This window comes from Tachysurus fulvidraco, chromosome 6, assembly GCF_022655615.1.
Source record: "Tachysurus fulvidraco isolate hzauxx_2018 chromosome 6, HZAU_PFXX_2.0, whole genome shotgun sequence".
NCBI lineage: Eukaryota > Metazoa > Chordata > Actinopteri > Siluriformes > Bagridae > Tachysurus > Tachysurus fulvidraco.
In genome coordinates, this window is record NC_062523.1 from 5,389,218 (window position 1) to 5,412,072 (window position 22,855).

The window sequence follows — 22,855 nt, forward strand, 5'->3', positions numbered from 1 at the left end:
TGCCGTGCCGCATTCTGCGCGCTCATTGGCCCTTTTAAATTGAAGACAGCTCACTATTGGTCACACCAATAACCAATTAATAATATGTATTCGTAGATAATTAACAACTTCTTTTATACATTTATTTCCTTTGAAAAGTTTAAATACTTTTTACATTATTAGGTTCTCATATAAATAGATAGTGCTATTTTCTGATTGGCTATTGTGTAGCCTGTTTTTTTGATTGGCTGATAAGTGTCAGGCTCGACTAAGAAGGAGACGCACTTGATTCCTGCCCGGTTCCATAGAGACAGCGGTGCGGACTGATACGTTTTGGGCGCTGCGGCATATTAAATAGGCCTATAAATAGTCAAAAAGTTTTTCTGCATGAGAAATACGATGTGTGGTGGGAGAGCATGACAAAAGACCCAAATGCGTGACTGTCACTCTCAATGCGTGACACTTGACAGCCCTGTCTTTTCTTTTCCTTCCCTGCTGAAAAATCCAACATAAACCAGCATGAATTCCATGCTGGTCCAGGCTGGTTTTTACTGGTTCATGCTAGTATAGTGCTGGTATAGCTGGGTGGCCAGCATACCTGTAGTCATGGTGTTATCAAGCAAAACGGGGCTGGTGTAGCTGGTTAACCAGTATGATCTTTCTGGAATGAGCTTTATAGGAACAACCTTTATTTTTGCTTGTGTACGTTTCTATGTAACACATGAATATAAGATTAAAATAAAATATATTGGAATATATTTAATTATAAGTGTGCAATGCTGTTTTTTTAGCAGGGTTGTTACACTCTGGTAACCATGGTTACACTTAGCTCTGTGTTTGTGTTATGTAGCATCATGGTCCTGGAGAAACATTGTCTCATTTCACGGTGTACTGAAACGGCTACATATGGTTGTAATGACAATACAAGCTTCTTGTAGCGTTGTATGACTTTGGGAGGGCGACTTCTGAAAAATACTTTTGGCTTGGAAGCTTGTATCGAGGGTCGATTATTTTGAGCATATGAATAAATCCAGGCTTTACAACTGTGTATATGGGCAGAATGTCTTTAGCGATGCCACAGCATCAGTAATATCTTTCCATTGAGGCCCCTGCTTATCATATGACATACAGTGGGGAAATGCGTCTGCTATTTTTACCTGCTTTATAGCTGGGTTTTTGGGGCCGACGCTGTCTTATTTAGCTCTCAGCGCCACACACGCCTGGAAACAAGCGCTTTGGTTTCGTCAGAGCATGCTGCCATGTTGTATTTCGTATTTCCCATGTGTTAATCCCGGCGGTGGGGGGGGTGTTTTGGGGAAAATAAATTTTCGTATTTCAACATCGACATAAACCACAAATTCGAATTAATCGAAAATAACAATTAATCGCGCAGCTCTAAGTGAGCATGTTATTTACATAGTGAAAGGAGAGAACGATGACTGTAATGATGCCAATGATAAGGACCACAAGGCTCAGAACACAGAACAAACCGGTACAGGAGGTGAAATCCACCTGAACACACACATTGAGTCAGAAATACACATTGTGCATGATGAACACACCCAGTACTGAGCTCATAAACACTGAAAGTGATGTCCATTAGGATCATTAATATTGAGATCGATCTAATAAATAGATTATTTGAGACATAATTATGTATTCTTATCTCATTCAAATCTAAAGGCAGGGGTTCTGTATCGAGGGAGACAGGGGTTCTGTGTTAGGAACAGTCTGGATCGATTTTGCTAGCAGGAATAAATGTTTTACGAGAGGCAGTTGGCTTGGTTTCCTCTATAAATTATAAAGCATAAATGTTGTATGCTTGGTGTAAATTACTGATTGCTTTTATAGATAAAGAATCTCACAGAATGCAGGTTTCTATGTATTTTCCTTTACTTCACGTGCTCATGCATCTCAATGACATCACATGCAGAATTTAACCCTACATAACCAGGGTTTCCCGCAGCATTCTGCAGTTCGTGCGGCCTGCCTAAGTTGGGAAACCATACCACCTTAACTAGGTTGTCAAAAAAAAAAAATTCCACTGCACAAAAGGCCGTCAAGTGCATCTCGGAGAATAGCGTGGACGTGCTTCACACACCTCGAGCGGGCACGCGAACCACAAGGCCGAAATGAAAGAAAGACGTGGTCCATCACTGTCTGGGGGATAACTAGCCAGTTGATAAAACGCGTGTCCGTGAGAACTGTAAGTGGACTTGTGTTTTGGGTTTATTTAAGCCTGTTATTGTATTTATAGTTCTTGTTATTGTATCTATAGTTCTTGCAAATTTAAAGTAAGTTAGCTGGTGATTTTGTTGTGAGTTCTTCACCTGCTAGTCAGGTTGCACATGCCTTTTTTTAATAATTGTTAAATGTAGTACAGAGTCTTTGGTCTATCTCACAAAGAAGCCCCACCCTGAACCGCCTTAACTAACAAATTTTCGGCGGGAAACCCTGTGCAGGACTGGCACCAAATCCATGAGATGGAGTGTTCCTGTGCTCTAGAATAGCCAGGTATGGATCAATTTGGGGAAATAGTCAACTGTGTTTAGATATGCCCTGTTGCTGAATGAAAACAAATTCGTTCCCACTTTTGCCCATGGCCTCATAGTTATGTCATGTGCACACATTGTCTCTTTCTTTTGTTGTACATCTACAGTTTGATTGGGTACATGTTTCAGAGAAACATTGTGTACATGTTCCAGAGAAACATTGGGTACATGTTCCAGAGAAAGTAGGTGAGTATTTTTTGTCAATGCTAGAGAAGTTACACAAAAGGGTAATTAAAATTAGACTTTTTATGGACTTTGATTAGTCTTATTTGTTACATAATATATTTGTTACATATTGTCAAATAGATAAAATACAAATACAATCTTGTAAGGCTAACCAATTGACACAAGAAAGAGGTATATACAGTTTTAGATTTCTATCTATCTATCTATCTTCACAGTGCAAATAATCTGAATCTATTAATAATAAATAAATATAAATAATAAATAATAATTTTTAGACACAATTAATAAGTATTGTAAGTACCCTTGTTTGGTGATTTTGTGCCCACTTAACTTGAACAGATACTTGTTCTCGGCTTACAGGAGTGGACTGTGTTCTTCTTGTGTTTGTTTAAGGTTCAGTGTTCAGTGACTAGTAGTCTGGGGTTGCCATAAGACAAAATATTTTCCATGACAGATGATTATTAAGTTATAATAGGTTTTTTTTTAGTAAATAAACAATTAAAACAATAATGAAATATAATGCTTAAGATTTATGGTGCTGAAATCATGCTTTATTAAATCAAAAATTCATAAAACTCAAGGAGGCAGAATATATAGGTAAATCTACATATATGCATTGCTATTGAATTGTAGTGCAGGGTATTGCATTCATTTATTTTTGAATGTAGTTCTCTATGCACAGCAGATGTCTTTACTGTGGTATACTGCTTGATGATTACCCTGGCAAAATGAGATCCTAACACTAACACACACTAACACAAAAACACACAATATAACCTAGCATTCCTCCAAGAGGTGGCATACATTCTGCAAAGGAGTATCTGAGTTGATAAATAAATTAATGGCCAGGTGATGTTGCTTTCATTAGATCAAATTCAAACAGTCCTTTGACAGAACGTAAGCGCATATCATCATCAGCTCATTGTGCAGGCCGCTCGCACTTTCAGCATGTCATTAAAATGGTGATATGATATAGTCAGACAGAACACAAGACCTAGTCATGCTGCTTATGTGAGGGTGAGACACAAACAGCATTCAAGGTCTTATGGTCAAGTTGTAAATTCATTTGAATACTGCAATACTATATGCACAGATGTACAGTGCATTTGTCCCTTTATTTAGTAGAACTTCAACAGGGAGCCTCTCTACCTGTTGAGGCAATCTTAATACTTCAACGTATTGTTGAGGCACATAATTTTGTTTCAGGTTTCACAGGGTATTCGTTCCATGAGAAACTTTCTCCTGTTAAACATTTCATTCAATTTGTTTAAGTTATTGTCATAAATAACAATTCATACATTCTCCATAACCGTTAAATTCGGCTATATACATTATGTACATGTCACAGAAAAATGGTTCAAAAAGTCGTAATTACCCAATATGGCACATTTTATAACAATTTTAGACTTTTGTCTAGTTTGGCATAAATGAATGTCACGTTTGGTATAAAAATAGTTCATATTTACAGAACAGAGATCCAGGTCTTTATCTAGAACATTGTTTTTCTTACTCATTCAATAAATAAAATATATTGAAGAAAGGAAAAAGGGTATGGACTGGATTAATACATATTTTTTCACATAGAGCGAATTTTGATGTTGACGGTAGCAGTATCATAGCCAAGCTCATTTGAAAGTTTGAGGGTGTATGCTCCAGCATCATTTTCTTTTATGCCACAAATAGTGAGTGTAGTAGTGTCCTCAGTGTTCTCAATCTGGAGCCTTTCACTCTCTTCACTGGACAGTATCCTCCCTGAACGGGACCACTGAACATCTGGTATTGGGTCTCCAGAGAAAGCACAGGCCACAGTTAGAACCTTTCCGGACTCTATGCTAATATCCCCAGGGGCAGCTTCAATTTTAGGTGGTACACCTGTTAAATAAATTAAAACAACAAATTAAATTAAGTTTGTTATTGTGATGTTTCTAGTACTGCCACAACACTGTATGTGGTATAAACATATTAAAACAAAACACTTTTTTCTCACCTTTGTACTTGTACGAAATGGATCTGAGGGAAGACCCCGCAACATGTGCATGAGTAGACATTTCCATCATGCTGCATGAACCCATGGCTACCACTGATTCAGATGTCATTGAAGTCATGCTAGTTTTTGACATGCTTTGAAATTTAATCTGAGCCATGCTGGAGCTGCTGCTTGTTGCTTCCTGTATTGTTGAAGCCACGTGCAAGGCAGAACTGCTACTTTGTATGCCTGTAGCATCTGAGCTTTCCATCATTGCAATCATTTTGACAGGTTCTTCAACCAGAGCTGTGAGAGTATAGCAAATAATGACTAGGTCATTCACCCAACTTGTGGATTTTAGGTGGGTGAAAGCCTCCTATGCTTCTAATTCTCTCTCTCTCTCTCTCTCTCTCTCTCTCTCTCTTATATATATATATATATATATATATATATATATATATATATATATATATATATATATATATATATATATACACACATACAGTATTATGCATGCAAAAGTAAATACTGTACTATATTCCTGATATTGGCTTAATTTGCTAAATTAAATATAAACATAGATGCAGTTAAGTATTGCAGTTACAAAAGTGTCAAAACTTCTTAAACTTCTTGAATAGCATTTGTCCTGACTTAACTCGTATCACGTTCTTTCAGAAATTTCACAAGAAGTGCAATGCATGGTGCTGTGAGTAAGTGTCACAAGAAGAAAAAAATAATTACCAAGAACATTGAGAGATGCTGTTGCAGAACACTGTCCAAATTGATTCTTGGCCGTCACTGTGTATTTGCCACTGTCCTCAACATTGGTATTCTGAATCTCCAGTTTATACACATTCTTAGAGCGACTCAGTTTCATATTTGATGCAATGGATAACTATGAAATTTGAGGAATTCAAAAGAATTTAATTTTGATTTCAATCTAGTTTCATTAAACACAAGTGCAAAATATTACATTCGAAATATATCAAGTTAAATTTGATTTAGTTGTATATTGAGTCAGGCTACTCACCACTTTGTTGTCCTTTAGCCATTCAATTTCAGGGGTAGGATCACCCATTACTTCACAAGAGAATATGGCATCCTGTCCTTCATTTATGTTCTGGGAATGTGGTTGCACTAGGAAGCTTGGTGCACCGCATAATTTTTCACTCACTGTTGTGTCAAACTGGCACTTGACCAATCCTTGTTCAGTTTTTGCCTCACATGTGACAATTCCTCTATCATGGGAACTTACTCTCTTAATGGTCAAAGTGTGGTAATTTCCAGAAATACCATATCTATATTGCTCTGAATTGATTAGTTCTATTCCATTCATAATCCATTTTACATCAGAAGCCCCAGGAATATTTGCTTTCAGTGTGACAGACTGGCCTTCAGTCATTTTTATTTGTGTTTGTGAAGCTTTAATTTCTGAAATGTTCTGGACTTCTTCATGAATTATCTCCTGTCTTACAAGAGCTTCTTTTAGTTCTGCCTTTGTTTGTACACCGAATGCTGTTAATTCTCCTGATTCTGAAAGAACAAAACAATTGTTTATTATAAAATTAAATGCCTCTAACACCAAACTACTCATTATTAGGTGTCCAATATTATGTTCAAAGAGATAACTGTACCTTTAACAGTTACAGTGCATCTTGTTGTAACTGATCCATCACAGTTTTTTGCAGTGCATTCATAAACACCACTATCAGAAGTATCGGCATCATAGATTTCAAGATGTGCAGAACTGTTTTCCTCAAATATTTCATATTTTCCACCCTGTGTGACACTCTGGAATGAGAACATTTACCATAATTACTTTGTGTATTATTTTCCTGGTTGGATTGTAATTAATGAAACATTCATTGAAATGTTGGCATGCGATATAATTACCTTCCCATCTTTTACCCAGGAAATCACTGGTTTAGGCACAGCCACAACTTTTACTGTCAGCTTGATAATTGTATCTGACAAAGCAATAATATCATTCAGTCCTGCTGAAAAGCTAGGCTTGGTTGTTTTCTCTTTTGGAACTGGTGACTTTGGTGTGAGTGGTGACTTGACTCTTTGTGGTGACCTAATTGGTTCAGGTGACTTGATTCTTGGTGGGGATCTGATACCTGCAGGTGACTTCAGACGAGGAGACTCTGGAGACTTCACTCTTGGAGGAGAAGCAAGAACTTTCTTCACAGGTGTTGGTTTGCGAACAGTCAGTGTAAATTCTGCTTCTTGTTTACCCTCAGAGTTCTCCACAACCAATGTGTAGTTTCCTTCATCTGAAATTTCAACTTGTGATATCTCAAATGTGGACTTGTATTCTGTTGTTGTTACATGATGACGGTGGGATGATACAATAGCTTGTCCCTTCCTTAACCAAGTTATAGAGGGTACTGGTTCACCATCCACATCGCATGTAAATTTGGCTGAGTCTCCCTCAGAAACAGTGAGTGACTGTGGCTTAGTTAGAATTGTAACGGAACGGGTTGGTTTCCTTGTCTCAACTGGAGCTTCCTCTACTGTTACCATTTCCGTTGTTTTAAGCTTTACCTCAGATGATACATACTCTTCTTGAATAACAATTTCTGTTGCCTCTGTTTTGATTTCTGATGTTTTAATTTCAGTTAATTCTTCTGAAATGTGTGCTTTGGTGGTAGATGTTGCCTTTGATGATGACACATGATAAACATCTGTTCTTGTCATTTCAGGTATAAAAGGAGTTGGAGGCTCTTCCTCTTTGCGCTGAGATGAATATGCAAAAAATTCATTTCCAGAAACATCTAATGTGGCATAGTCTGAGGCTTCTCCCTTTGCATTTGTGCAGGTGACACGGTAAGTCCCACTGTCTTGTTCTTGGCAGTCAATGATCTGGAGAGAAAGAACCCCACTCAAGTTATACATCTGATACTTATTGCCTTCTTGAATAGGCTGGCCATTGTGATACCACTGGATTTGTGCTTCTGGTTTAGATTGAACGTTCAATGTGAATTTTGTATTTTGACCAACTGCTACACGATGGGAGCGCATTCTTACAGTCACCCTTGGTGTATGGTCAAGACTAAATGGCTGCTGAGAAACTGTTTCAAACTTTGTCTCAGTTTTCAAAGATTTTTTCATTGCTTCATAACGTTGCATGTAGTCAACCTTTATGGACAGGTCTTGGGTAGACACTGCTTTCTCAGTTGACACTAGGCTTGTAGAGTGTGAATGTTTCCCCTCTGGGCTTGGAAGTAATATGCTTGCTTTTTTGTCCTCAGCCACTGTAGGAGACTTCTCAGCCATGGGTTGTGTCACCTTACTATAACTAGGTGAAAATGATCTAATCTTTACATCAGATATGTCAAATGTGTCTCCCTTAATTACTGTAGGTACTGAAATTTTTGTTTTCTCTGCTCTTGTGATTTTTGTTTTTTCCTCAAACTCCATATGTTTCAGCTGACTCCTGTAAGAAGTTATCCTTGATGTGGTAGTGACTGGTCTAAGAAGTTCTTGGTCCTCCTTTTCTTCATACATTCTTTGCTTCTGTTTAGGAGGTCTATATGTTGCTTTATCATGTCTCTGACGTAGATCAATGTAGCTTGGGCCAGCTTCATACTTGGAAGGAATGCGATAAGTGTCATATGAAGGAACTTCCCCTTCTTCTTCAGCTTCAACATCATATACAGTCCTCTTCGGTGATGTAGGACGCAAAGCAGAGAGTTCAAAGCGTACAGGACTTAGACTTGGTGGAGAAGCAGAGTAGCCTAATCTAAGTTCCTCCTCAAGTTTAAGTCTTTCTTCCTCTGTACTCTTCATTGACAGGTATTCTTTAACAGGAAGAAGCAATTCCTCATCAGAAAGATCTCCAAGTGAATACCTTCTTATTCTGCAGCAAGCTAGCATGTCTGGAGAAGGTGTTCGCCATCTTGCTGGTCTAACAGTTTCCAAGTCATCTTGTGAAACAGTTGGTGTGCGGAATTTTGGCTTGTATTGATCTTTAACCCTTGGAAATGGCACTTCATAAAATTGTTCCCACCTTGACAGCCGAATACGCTTAAGTCTTTTCTCAGGAATTTTTTCCATTGGTTCAGGGAACTCATATTGATCTCGTAATTTCTTGTACCACTTCATGTCAGATAATGGTTTAAAGTGCTTGATCTCCATGTCTTCCTGAAGAGTAGTAGGACCATAAATACGAGGTGCAGGGACATCATATGGCATTCTCAATCTCTTTTCCTCTGCCCTTTTCCTTCTTTCTTCTTTTTCCTTTGCCTCCTCAGCTTCAGTCTTTACCTTTTTAGTGGTTACAGCTGGTTTGAACATAGCTGCAGCCTCTTTTAATGCCTGTTTTGCTACAGGAATAAGTGCTATTTCATCTGTACCAGCCAGTATCTGTGTTAATCTGACTTTCTTGTCAATCTGTTGTTGGTCTAGAGCTTGCTTCTTTTTCTTATCCCCAACATACTCAAAGTCCTTCTTGACATGCATCACACGTTCAACCCTAAGTGTGGCTTGGCAACTAGCAGAACCAGCAGAATTAGTGGCAGTTACTCTGTATATACCAGAATCTTCTGGAAGAGTGTCTCTAATGTGTAAGACAAAGTAGTCCAAACCCTCATGAACAACTTCAATCTGGGGACCAAATGCCAAAGGTGTACCATCCTTCTCCCATTTTAGTGATGGTGATCCTGATACTCTGATCTCAAAGCGTACACTCTGGCCCTCTTTGCATTCCATGTTTGCCAGTAGGCGCTTGAACATGGGTCTTATTGTACTGTCAGCAGGTGCAGGGCGAGGAATCACTGTGAGACGAGCCTTACAGCTGTCATCACCATACCTGTTGCGTGCCACTACAGTGTATTCTGTATCATCATCAGAGTCAAGGTTGTGAATAACTAACTGATACAGACCTTTGTCACTTATAAAAGTATATTTCTTGTCATCATCTCCTGGGGAAATCTTCTGCCCGGATTTCAGCCACAAAACACGTGGCTCAGGGTGTACTGTAATGGTAACACCAAATCGAACAGTTTCACCAAAGTAAGCAGTGCGATTACACAGTGGAAGGGTGAACTCTGGAGGTCTTTGGAGAAGACGGGCTGTGTCAATTCTGCGTTTGACTTTCCGCACCACACGTGCTGTGTAGAAGCTACGATAGTCTCTGACACCTTTAACAAAGAGCTCTGCATATGCACTGTCTTCACCATATTCATTGACCACTTTGCATCGGTATGTTCCATCATCAGATCTATTGATGCTCTTGATAGTGATTGTAGCAAGACCCTCTTCATAGGTAATTTCACATTTGGCACTTTCCTCTAGTTGCCGAACTCCACAGTACCATGTAACTTCAGTACTGTTATCATAGTTGTCAATGTTGCAAATAAATTTTACATCATCTCCTTCATCAGCAACACTGTGTTTAATTTGCCCAGCACCTGGACCATGTTCAAATGCTGCAATCTTTGCTTTGGCTACCGTTACACCCCTCTGACTTCTGATAGCACCACCACTAGCAATACGAGCAGATGAGACAACAGTATTCCATTCTTTTCTCACCATAGCTTGGTAGTATCTCTTGTGTCTTGTGACCTTGATTGACCTAATGCTTAGTTCCTCTGAGTTCATTGTCAGCCAAGGATGATTCAAAGCTTCAGCAGCTGTCATACGATGTTTACGGTCTTTGGTAAGAAGGCGATCTATAAAGTCTAATGCCTCAACACTTGCCTGTTTAAAGGATTCATCATCAAAACTGTACTCAGCATTGGAGATGTTGTCAATCATTTGTTGATTTGTTTCAGCAATAAAAGGATTGAGGCCACTCAGGAGAACATATACAAGGACACCAACAGACCACATATCTGTGACAGAGCTGACAAGCTCATTTTGATGAATTTCAGGTGCCGAATATTCAGCTGTTGTGTACTGAATCTTAATTTGTTCTCCAGGTGTGAGGTGTCTAACTTGTCCCAATTCAATGATCTTGATAGCAGTTCCCCTTCTTGTAGTGTATACAATATTCTCAGGCCTTATATCAAAATGGCCATAACTCTTGCTGTGTAGAAACTCAAGTGCTTCACATACTTGTCTGATGTAACTAACAATTACATGTTCATTGAGCTCAAAGTTTGCTGTGCCAATACGCTCGAATATGTCAACACCAGATATAAACTCATGTATCATAACTAGTTCTTCAGGACTGTCAAATGATTCATGCAGCTGCAGGAAGTTCTTATGACGTGCCACATTTAGTGTGGCAATTTCTTTCTTTATTATTGCTTGATCTGCACCTTTGACTTTAACAAATTTGGCAAAGAATGTCTTCTCAGAACTAATCTCAACACAACGATGAACAATGCCAAACTGTCCACGGCCAAGCTCTTCAGCAATCATATATTTGTTGTGTAGATTCTTAACCTCTGAATGAGGAGCTTTACCCTTAAAGACAGGTCTGCTGTCATCAACCTCCTCATCATAGTTAAGAACTCTTGATTTATCTTCCTTTGTAACAACTGGTCCACTTGGTTCAGATGGCGCACTCTGGCCAAATTTGTTCTCTGCTATTATACGGAATTGGTAGCTTGTTTTTCCAAACAGGTTGGTTACAGTGTAATGAGTGTCACGTGACTGGGCAACACGGATCCATCTCTCTGCTGTAGTGGCACACTTCTCAATAATATAGTTTCTAACTCTACTTCCTCCATCACTGGCAGGTGCCACCCAATTAAGTGTAACAGAATCCCTAGACACATCGCTGGCTTTGATGCTACGAGGTGGATCAGGGACATCTGCAACATCAAGTTCGACTGTTTGTTGGTCAATCCCAAATCTGTTCTTTGCACAGACAATATAGAAACCAGCATCCTTCAGATCCACTCCATTTGGGAACACAAGAGCTGTGAATGATCTTGTGACGATGACTTGATAGTGCCCATTGTTATCAAGAAGATCTTGTCCCTTCTGCCATGTGATAACTGGATCTGGTTTTCCACTGAATGGAATCTTGATGTTCACCATTTCACCACGTAGAGCACAGATGGCCTCCTTGTCTTGTAGGTTCTTAGGTAAATGAATCGTTGCTGGTACTAGAAGAAAAAGAAAAACATTGTGTTTTACTAAAGGATATTAGCACTCAACTAAACTGAAAGCATAATTAACTATTTCTTTAAACTTACTTTCAACATCAAGAGAAACAGTTGCAGAAATTGAGCCTCCCTGGTTTGTTGCTCTGATCTGATAAACTGTTGAATCATCCTCATCAGCATTAGCAATGACAAGTTGATGATAACCTCCCTTAAATTCCTGGATCTTGATTTTTATTCCATCTGCCAGAATTTCTTTGCCACGCTTGAACCATTTGATCACAGGTTTGGGTTGTCCTGATATCTTGCAAACAAATATTGCATTGCTATTGTATTTCACACTCATATTTCTAAGGTCTTCTTTAAAGGCAGGAGCACATATGTCAATATCGGTTCTTGGAATGACAAGGTCTGACTCTTCACTGTATTCACTCTCTCCACCAAGATTTTCACATTTCACACGGAAAATATACTCCAGACCTTCTTTAAGCCCTTTTACAGAATAAACTGTCTGGTGAATCTCATCAGTGGTTACGGCAACCCATTCACCTTCCTTTTTGTTCTTCTTTTCAAGACTATAACTTTTGATCTTAGAGCCACCATCACTAAGAGGTGGTTTCCAAGAAACAACACAAGAGGTCTTGGTCACTCCAGATATAACTGGTTTTAATGGTGCACCTGGCTTATCTGTAAAACATTTGAGATCAACAAGAAAATTACCCAACATGTTTCTCCATTTTGAATTTTTATTTACCTTAGTATTTTTTAACTTACCTAATTGACTCTTGATGAGAATAGCAGATGGTGTCTCCAATGGTTCACTGATGCCATAACGGTTTTGTGCTGAAATGCGGAAGAAGTAGCCTTCATTTTCCACAAGATGGGAAATGCGGCATGAAGTGCCTGAAATAGATGATGAGACAAGTTGCCACTCAGCACCCTCTCTGTCTTCACGCTTCTCCACAATGTAGTTTGTTATCATTGATCCACCATCATCTTTTGATGCCTTCCAACTTATTATCACAGAATTCTTCAATAAAGCTTCAAGAACAATAGGTCCTTCTGGCATGTAAGGTTTGTCTGAAAGAAAGATATGTTACTTACAATTTTGAAAATAATTAAATTACATAATACATGAATACACGAATATATATATATATATATATATATATATATATATATATATATATATATATATATATATATATATATATATATATAACTATATATATATAGTTACAATATAAAGTCCTCACCTAGGATTTCAAGTTGTGTTACAGTATCTGCAGAGCCAAAGTGGTTGTTGATCCTGATTCTATACTTTCCCCCATTCACCCTGCGTTGGACATTCTTTAAAATCAAATGAGTGTAATGCTCTGTGTTCTCAATGATGACATTTTCCGATTGCTCCACAGGTTTGGCTCCATGAAGCCACATAATTTTTGGAACAGGACGACCTATATACACAGCATGAATACGTACAGTTGTACCACATCCTGCAAAGATTTTCTCTTTTAATGGGACAGGGAATTGAGGTGCTGCTTCTAGAACCAAGGTTCCACTGGTCTCACATTCTCCAGCTTCATTCACAGCCTTGCATGTATACAAGCCTTCATCTTCTTGCTGGTCTGTTGAGATGGTTAAAGTATGGCAACGGCCATCAGAGGTTGCAGCATATTTACGGCCCTCTTTGATTTCTTTTCCACCTTTGTACCATTTAATTTCTGGGACAGGCCTTCCAATGATTTGACATTTTAGAGTGGCAGTCTCTCCAAGCTTGGCAGTAACTTCATCCATCTCTTTTCTGAGGGCTGGTTTAGTTCCAGCTGTTCAAAATATGTTGAATGTTAGAAAGGAAACAATCATCTAAATTATATATTGTTAATATAAACTGTATAAATACTTACCGCCTAGTTTGGTTTTAATCCCTGCTGCAGTCCTACGAGGCCTGCTGAGTCCAGTTTCATTTTCAGCAAATACTCTAAATTCATATTCAGTGGCCTCTTGCAAACCACTCTGAGTAAATTGTTTTTCTTTTAATAAGTCCCTGTTACACTTCTTCCAAGTGCTCTCCCCTGATTTTCTGCACTCAACCCAGTAGCCAAGAACTGGCTTTCCACCATCACATTGAGGAGCTTCCCAGCAAATAGTTATGTAATCTTTAGTTACAGACGAAGTGTCTATCTCCCCTGGTTGACTTGGTTTATCTAAAGCAGAAAGAGAGAAGTAAAATAATTTTAAGCTCTGTTAAACTCACATGTATTTAATATGTAAATTAAAGACAGTTCTTTACCAAATGGGTCTTTGCATATGACTGAATCTGATGCAGGTCCAGGTTCACTCTCTCCAATTTCATTTACAGCAATCACACGGAACTGATATTCTGCATCAGCGGTGAGTCCACTAATAGTGTACATGGTGGAAATAACCCTTGTCTCGTGGCGAACCCACTTGTCAGATGACACCTCTTTATACTCTATAAAGTATCCAGTGATTTGTGATCCACCATCGTCTTTAGGTTTAATCCAAGCGAGATCAGCAGAGGACTTAGTAACATCCATGATCTCTGGTGGTGTACTTGAAGCCTCTGGCACACCTGTTTTGCACATATAAAAAGCATTTGTATTTTTATAATCGATTAAGCCTGATAAGTGCATTTTGTAATGTGAGTTGAAAAAGTACTTACATATTGGAGTCTTTGGTACAACCGGTTGTTCAGATTTAAGGGAGCCACTGATGCCATACTTATTCTCTGCTGTCACCTTAAAGTGGTATTCAACATTTTCCTGTAGTCCTTTAACTACCAAAGATGTGTCAACCACTCTGGAATCCACAGTATACCAGGCTGCCTTTGTTACCTCACGCCGCTCAACGATATATCCAAGGATTTCTGTGCCACCGTCATCTTTTGGTGGCTTCCAGCTCACTCTTACAGAATGTGCTTGGATATCCCCAAATCCAAGAGGACCCTCAGGAGCTGCTGGACGACCAATTACCTTGACCTTGATTTGCACTATCTTTTTGCCACACTTGTTTTCAAGATGAAGAATGTAAACACCAGAGTCAGACCGTACAGCATCCTTGATAACAAGCTCAGAAACATCCTCATTAGAGACAATCATTGCTCGGTTAGAGACATCTGAGCCATCCTTTGTCCATTTGCAAACAGGTGTTGGCTTGCCTTTTATAGGAACCGAAAGTTTGATGACTGCTCCATGTCGGACAACAAATATATCTTTGTACTTAGCTTCAAGATCATGACTCGGAGGTTCTGAAATAAACAATTTAATTGACTGGTTAATCATGATTAAACAGGCAGCAGATAATATTCACAGTTATAAACACTAAACAATATCATACCAAGCATCTCTGTCACAGTGACTGTTCTTGGCACTTCAGCAGGTTCGCCTGGTCCACCAGCATTACAAGCCAAGACTCTGAATCTGAACTCCTCGTTTTGAGGCATTTTTGTCAGGGTGTATTCACAAATCATTGTAGGTGTAGAATTGCACTTCATCCAAGCTACAGAACCAACCTTCTGCATCTCTATTAGGTAACCAGTAATTTTAGAGCCACCCTCTTCATCAGGTGGATTCCAAGCCAAAGACACAGATGTCTTAGTAGTCTCTATTAATCTCGGGTTCTGAGGTGAGCCAGGTGGATCTGTAAAGATTAGTAATTGTTATAAAATCTATCTTAACAATAATTTATTTTACCACACAAAGATACATGTGTGTTGAAGAAAAAATAGACTTACCAACTGGATCAGTTGCCACAGCTGGTTTCGAGAGAAGACTGGGTTTGCCAACACCTCTAGCATTGATGGCAGTGACTCTGTGCTCATATTCCAGGCCATCGATAAGACCAGTGGACCTGTATCTTGTCATTGTCACAGGGTTTTTATTAGCCCGAACCCATCTGTCAGCTCTGACCTCCTTACGCTCAATGATGTAGCCAGATATCTCCAAGCCACCATCCTCATCTGGTGGTTCCCAAGCAATGGTCATCCCATCCCGAGACACATCAAAAACTATTGGGCGGCCAGGTGGTCCAGGAATGGCTATCGCCAGAGAAATTTTTGTATTAGCTTGTTGCATGTTATATATTATGGAATAGATATATATATTATCAATAAAATATTAACTATGTTTTTGCTTCTTACATTTAAGACTCCTGCATTCCACAATTTCAGACTGCAAGAAGTCTCCAGCACCATAGCGATTGACGGCTGAGACACGGAAGACGTACTCATCTCCCTCTGTTAGCCTGTCAAATTTAAAGGTTGGCCTGCTGACTGATTCAGAAACTGGTATCCATCCTGGACGATGAGCATCACGTTGTTCAACTATATAATTAGATACAGGAGCACCTCCATCTCTTTCTGGTGGGTCCCAGCTTATTGTAACAGAAGTTGCATCAATCTCATCAAAACGAATAGGTCCATTAGGCTGATCAGGTTTGTCTGAAAAGAAAAAAAAGAAATGATAGAAGGAATATAATTTAAGGAACTGGAAGATTGACAGGTTACATCAGACAGCTGACTTACCAAGAATGATTACTTTAAACTTCTCTTTAGTAATTCCGACAATATTCTTTAGTTCAAGGGTGTATTTTCCAGTATCATCAATTGTGGTGTTCAGAACAGTTAACCTAGAGAATTTCCCAGTAGACTGAATCTTCACACGTTCCTGTATCTTCAGCCTATCATCATTAAAGTACCAGGAGGAAACTGGAGGTGGCCTTCCAATGATTGGCAAATTAAGTTCAAGGGGTTTGCCTGCCAAAACACTGATCATCTTTTGTGGAATACTTGATAGATCAACCTTTGGCATAACTGAAAAAGAGAGGTGTGAGTAAAAAAAAAAATTGGCACTGATCTATTTTATTTATTTTAATTCTAAAATAATTAATGGTACATACCTCTTTGTTCTTGTACTGTTACAGGAGTAACAATTTCTTTGGGTTCACTACTACCTCTGCTGTTAAGTGCACGCACCCTGAATAGGTACTGCTCATTTTCATTCAGTTTTTCAATGGTGTATTCAAAGTCTGTTAATTTTAAAGAAGCAACCTTCATCCATTTCTCTGTACCAGCCTTGCAAGCTTCAACAATGTAGCCAATGATTCTGCTTCCTCCATCATGTTTAGGTTTCTCCCACCCAAGAGTAATAGATGACTTTGTGATATCTACAATGTCAAGTTTAGCTGGAGGCAGTGGCACTTCACACACTAAAACAGCATCTTGTGTCTCAACAGGTTCACCTATGCCATAGATGTTTTCAGGCAGTACTCTGAAGTAGTAGTGTATTCCCTCTAACAGTCCTGTAATTTTATATGATGTTTTGCTGCATTTAGAAGTAACTGTTTTGTAGGCTCTCATTGATGTCTCTCTTCTCTCAATGATATAATTGTTAACAGGTGCTCCACCGTCAACCTCAGGGGCATCCCATGTAATGTGAGCAGACTCTGTTGTGAGCTCCTTTATTTTGATGGGGCCTGGTGGACCAGGAGTATCTGAAATTGAAAAGCATAAAATAAACCAACCAATCAACTAATCAATCAATCAATCAATCAATCAATCAATCAATCAGTCAGTCAGTCAGTCAGTCAGTCTGTCAGTCTATCTGTGTCTATCAATCTAACAATCTCGCTCTAGAAAAGTGATCAATTAAAGTAAAATTGTTGGCTTTGTTATAGTCCATTTGCTCTGTACAAAGAAGGGCCATTGCAAATTAGTACAAGGTATTTGAAGAGGATGTCAGTGCCCCATTCATAGGGCCTAAGAACAATGAAAGGTCATTGCAAATTAGTACACAGTATTCTGAGAGGTTGGCAATGCCCCCCTTGATAGGGCCTGAAAACTGATTAAACGGTTATATTCTACCATCTTTGTAATTTGAAAAACCAAATAAATGTGTTATAAAGTGCTTTCCATCACCACCACCACCACCATAAATACACAGACTGAAACAAAATCTTTTGTATGAATGGTGTTCTATCTCTCTGGTACAGTTAATATATTTTTTCGTTGGTTTATCCATTACATTTACATTTACATTTACAGCATTTGGCAGACGCCCTTATCCAGAGCGACGTACATAATTTGTTACATTTCTGTACCAGCATATATTCATTGATTAAATAAATTTCAACACCAATATAAAGTCTACTATAATGTTTTATAAGAATAATATGAAATATATAAAGCGATAATATATACCATAGATCTTGACAAGAATGCTAGCATCCTTCTTGCCAGCTGAATTAGAGGCTTCAAGGGTGTATTTTCCGGCATCATAGCGGTGCACCTTGTCAATGATAAGAGTTGTTGCAGCATCTGTCACTTCAATGAATCCCCGGTTTTGGAGATCCACACCAGGCTTGCTCCAGGTGATAGCTGGAACTGGTCTTCCCATAACAGTTACATGAAGACGCAGTGAGCTTCCAGCTCTGAGGCATATTGTCTTCTTTAAGTCATCAGGAAGCTCGAGATCAGGTAATTCTGAAAAGTAATACGTGTTTTCGTAAGTCTCATATCTTTCACAGATATATTACTAAATATGTTTTAACTATTCAGTCTTACCAATTCTTTCAACTGGCTCTACTTCAGTACATGGGTCACTATAGTCACCTGCTCCATTCACATTGACTGCAGCAACTCGGAAGCAGTACTTTTTGTCAGTTTTCAAACCTATCACAGTATGTTCTGTGACTCTAAGAGTCTTTTCGTGGGACTTGATCCATTCATCTTTGCCTGATTCCTGCATTTCAAGAATGTAACCAATAACATCGGCACCTCCATCTTCTATGGGTCTTGTCCAGGCAAGACTAATGCTGTCCTTGTGAGTATCTGTTACGCGTGGAATTGACGGAGCATCTGGTTTGTCTGTAGACAAAAATGTGATATATTTATGCATAATATAAAACATTATATATTTACTTCTTATATACATTTTGATACACAAATACAGTTTGTGGCTAACGTACCTGATGGTACTCGGCACACTGCGTACATGGACACTTCACTAGGCTCACTTTCTCCAGCAGCATTAATGGCAGTAACACGGAACTGATAAATGCTGCCCTCCTGTAGGCCGGTAACTTTGAAGGTTGTGTCCTTGAGTATAGTGTCTTTATTAACCTTGATCCATCTAATGCTTTTTCTCTCTTTCTTTTCAATCAGGTAGTTTATGATTTCACTACCACCATTATTTTCAGGTTTTAGCCACTCAATTGTTGCAAAGTCTTTACCAACTGCAATAATTTCTGATGCTCCCGGAGGTGATGGAACAGCTAGAGTGTAAAAATAAAGAGTGTAAACAAAGTGTAAGTCATCATATTTTCACTTTTTTTAAATCAAATTCAATGTAAGACAGCTAAAACATTTTACTTACTAAAGGAGTTTCTTGCAAAGATGGGTGATGATACCAGTGGCACACCAGCTCCATATTTGTTTACACCTCTGACACGGAAAATATATTGATTATTCTTGAAAAGTCTAGTTATGTTACATACAAGGCCCTTGCATTCAGCATCAAAGATGACCCAGTTGAGTCTGTTAGTGTCCCTCCTCTCCACAATAAAATGTGTAATGGGGTCACCACCATCCTCTAGTGGCTCTTTCCATGACAATGTGCATTTCTCTTCAGTTACATTGCTTACTTTTATCTCCTGGCATGGGCCCGGTGTGTCTTAAAAAAAGAGCAAAGGCAAAATAGAATAATAGAATGGTCCTCATTTAAGCTTCTTTTAAATATATCTATGCTTTTAAATATGCTGATTTTTTTTTACTTACCAAGCACCTTCACATTGACTTCAGCTGTTTTGGTTCCACTGGCATTCTTCACTGTCAGAACATACTTTCCAGTATCATCTCTGTCACAGAACTTGATAATCGCCAGAGCACGGGAGCTAGTATACTGTAAAGTATATTTCTCACAAAAGTCTAGCTCCTTCTGTCCCTTGGCCCAGCACACTTTTGGATCAGGTTTTCCACCAACAGCAGCATCAAGAACAAGGTCTGACCCCGCTCTGACAGTAACTGTGTCCACAAGAAGCTTGCTATCCAATTCTGCTTTTGGAGGTGCTATAAGGTAGAAACAATGTTTTAGATTTTTGAATACATATTTCACTACAGCATATGCAAATGAAATTTGAGTCTTACTGTATTCAGCCTTGCATGTCACTGCTCCTGTTGAAACTGATGCCATACTGAGCACGCCGTTAGCATTCTTTGCAATCACACGGAACTCATATACTTCTCCTTCTCCCAGTGCAGTAATGGTGAAGTTTGTGTCAGTAACATTAGTGTAATTACACTTTAGCCATCTACCCTCTCCAGAGACAGTATATGGCTTACGCTCAACGATGTAACCAACAATTGGGCTTCCACCATCATTCAGAGGCACAGACCATTTAATAGACACTGATGATCTTGACACACCAGTTACTTCTGGCTTGCCTGGGGGATCTTGATAGGTAAATATATAAGTTAATTTAGTATTATTTTTATTATTTTTATGTGTGTACATATAATGTGTGTTTATTTCTCGGATTGATTTGGTTAAACTTACCAACTGGATTTTGAGCTACAGCTCTCTTTGAGGCTTCACTTGCTTTGCTGAGCCCAGCACTATTCATAGCATACACTCTGAATTGGTACTCAAGACCTTCAATGAGGCCATCTACCTTGTAGTAACACTCAAAACAGGGAATGGTGTTTTCTCTGACCCAGAGAATAGTGTTACGTTCCTTTTTCTCAATCCAGTACCCAGTGACCTTACTACCACCATCATGGTATGGCTCCTCCCAACGAATGCTCATGCTGTTAGCAGTAACAGTAAACACTTCTGGTCTAGTTGGAGGTCCTGATGGAACTGTAAAAGAAAAAAATAATAAAAGAATACATTTTTGAAATAACTTTTAAATATATTTTGATAAATATCTTTTAAAATAACTACAAATGAACAAATAACTGTGTCCTACTAATAGCATATGTAATTGCTCACCAAATGGATGCTCTGCAACAATGGTTTCAGACTCAGTTGGTTTGCTCACACCAAATCTATTTTCTGCAGAGACACGGAATGTGTACTGCATGTACTTTGTTAGATGTGAAACATGGAATGATCTTCGTTTCACACTAGAGTTGATAAGCTGCCAGGCTGTTGAGCCAGACTCACGCTTCTCAACAATGTAGTTTGTTATTTCAGCTCCACCATCATCCTCAGGACCATTCCATGACAATTCACAAGACTCAGCAGTAATTGCAGAAATCTCAATAGACCCCTCTGGAGGACTGGGTCTGCCAATAACATTGACAATGACAGTGAAAGTCTTAGTTCCAGCCACATTCTCAAGGGTAAGGAAGTACCTTCCTCCATCACCACGCATACTTTCTTTAACTGTCAAAATGGTCCTATTTTTGCTTGTCTTGATTGAGACTCTATCTGTTTCCTTTAGTCTCATTTCCTCAAGCTTCCAGATAACATTTGGTGCTGGTCTGCCACTAAATGGAACATCAATTTCAAATGAACTGCCAGACTTGCAGGTGATAAGCTGGTTGCTAATCCCACTGAGATCAGCAGTTGGCTCAATACGGGGCTCTTTAACAACAACAGAAGTGAGAGCCTCTCTAGGAACACTGTAACCTGCATCATTCCTAGCTTTGACTCTGAATTCATACTCTGTACCTGTAGTTAAGCTCTCAATAACAAGACTTAGGTTTTTGGTTGAACCTCCAACAACCCATTTATCTGTTCCCTTTGTTTTAACCTCCACACAATAAGCTGTGATACGGCTGCCACCATCATGTTCAGGCTTCATCCAGGCAAGAGTAACTGTTGTATCAGTGGTATCAATAATGTCCAGTCTCTTGGGTGTAGCTGGTTCAGCAGTGGCAATAATTGGATCAGGCATTTCATAAGCCTCACCAATGCCATACTGATTTTCTGCCATTACCTTAAAGAAGTAGGGCACCCCTTCTAGGAGCTCAGAAATTCTTAAATTTGTTTGTGTGCACTTTGGTGCTGCTTCTGTCCATGTACGCCGGCTAGCCTCACGTTTCTCCACAGCATAGTGATGAACACGTGCACCACCATCATTGACTGGGGGCTCCCACATAAGTGTAAGGGCACCTCTTGTAACATCCTTGAACATGAGAGGACCTGGTGCTCCAGGTGTGTCCAGCACTTTAACTGTAAAAGTGATGGATTTGCTACCACTGCTGTTCTCAAGAGTGAGAGTGTATTTTCCATTGTCATTTCGTGTACACTTTCCCAGTGTTAAATGAGTGAAGGTCTCTGTGGAAGCTACATCAGCATTTACCCCAAATTCTCCTCCCACTTTTATCCATGAGGCTGTAGGTGCTGGCTTTCCTTTAAAAGCTACACGGAGACATACACTTCCACCCCGCTTCACAATGTGTGTCTGTTGGAAGCTTGCATCAATATCAATCTCTGGTGCATACAGTCTATCTACTGCTTGTACTGGTTCAAGGATCTCTTTAGGTTCACCCTTTCCAACTGCATTAATTGCACTAATGCGGAACTTGTACTTTGCACCTGTTTCCAAACCAGTGGCAGAGTACTTTGTGAGAGTACAAAGATCTTCATTTATTCTATGCCATTCTTTTTCAGTTTCCTTGCAAACCTCAATGATGTATCCCTGGACTTCCATGCCACCATCATAGCCAGGTCTGGTCCATTCCAGACTAACAGTTGTGTTGGTGGTATCAGTAACATTTACAATTGAAGGACCATCCGGTACTTCAGTTGGCTCTGCGCATTTAATTGGCAAGGAAATATTACTTGGTGCTCCAACTCCAGCATCATTGACAGCGTAAACACGGAATTCATATTCCACATTCTCAGTGAGATGAGCTACTCTATGGGCAACCTCAGTAATTGGTTTCCTAGTCAAGACCTTCACCCAACGGCCAGTTTTCTTCTCGCGTCTTTCAACAATGTAATATTTGATTGCATTTCCTCCATCATTTGTTGGTGCAGTCCAGCTGATTGTAATACTCTCTCCATCAACACTGGTGGCATCAGGAGTACCAGGAGAGTCTGGAACGGCTGCAGGAAAGACAACAATAAAATGTTTTTAACTTTCTG

The 22,855-nt window shown here is 39.2% G+C and overlaps 1 protein-coding gene across 10 annotated transcripts in view; it reads right to left on the reverse strand.

The window, feature by feature from the left end:
* Positions 1-3,221: 3,221 nt before the first annotated feature.
* Positions 3,222-22,855, reverse strand: part of ttn.1 (titin, tandem duplicate 1) — a 133,265-nt gene continuing 113,631 nt past the window's right edge. For 9 of the 10 annotated variants that reach the window (XM_047814457.1, XM_047814456.1, XM_047814454.1 and 6 more), the window contains 25 exons: positions 20,750-22,816; positions 20,315-20,617; positions 19,906-20,211; positions 19,537-19,827; positions 19,136-19,432; positions 18,729-19,034; positions 18,325-18,627; positions 17,962-18,243; positions 16,662-17,255; positions 16,288-16,575; positions 15,904-16,203; positions 15,499-15,801; positions 15,102-15,404; positions 14,428-15,012; positions 14,035-14,337; positions 13,649-13,948; positions 12,998-13,567; positions 12,516-12,821; positions 11,835-12,428; positions 6,577-11,744; positions 6,318-6,474; positions 5,714-6,216; positions 5,425-5,578; positions 4,705-4,989; positions 3,222-4,589 (listed from right to left, as the gene is read on the reverse strand). In XM_047814457.1, coding sequence (XP_047670413.1) covers positions 4,294-4,589; positions 4,705-4,989; positions 5,425-5,578; positions 5,714-6,216; positions 6,318-6,474; positions 6,577-11,744; positions 11,835-12,428; positions 12,516-12,821; positions 12,998-13,567; positions 13,649-13,948; positions 14,035-14,337; positions 14,428-15,012; positions 15,102-15,404; positions 15,499-15,801; positions 15,904-16,203; positions 16,288-16,575; positions 16,662-17,255; positions 17,962-18,243; positions 18,325-18,627; positions 18,729-19,034; positions 19,136-19,432; positions 19,537-19,827; positions 19,906-20,211; positions 20,315-20,617; positions 20,750-22,816 — 15,164 coding nt within the window. In that variant the 3' untranslated portion in view covers positions 3,222-4,293. The remainder of the gene's footprint in view (positions 4,590-4,704; positions 4,990-5,424; positions 5,579-5,713; positions 6,217-6,317; positions 6,475-6,576; positions 11,745-11,834; positions 12,429-12,515; positions 12,822-12,997; positions 13,568-13,648; positions 13,949-14,034; positions 14,338-14,427; positions 15,013-15,101; positions 15,405-15,498; positions 15,802-15,903; positions 16,204-16,287; positions 16,576-16,661; positions 17,256-17,961; positions 18,244-18,324; positions 18,628-18,728; positions 19,035-19,135; positions 19,433-19,536; positions 19,828-19,905; positions 20,212-20,314; positions 20,618-20,749; positions 22,817-22,855) is intronic. The other variant, XM_047814453.1, reaches the window with a different exon arrangement.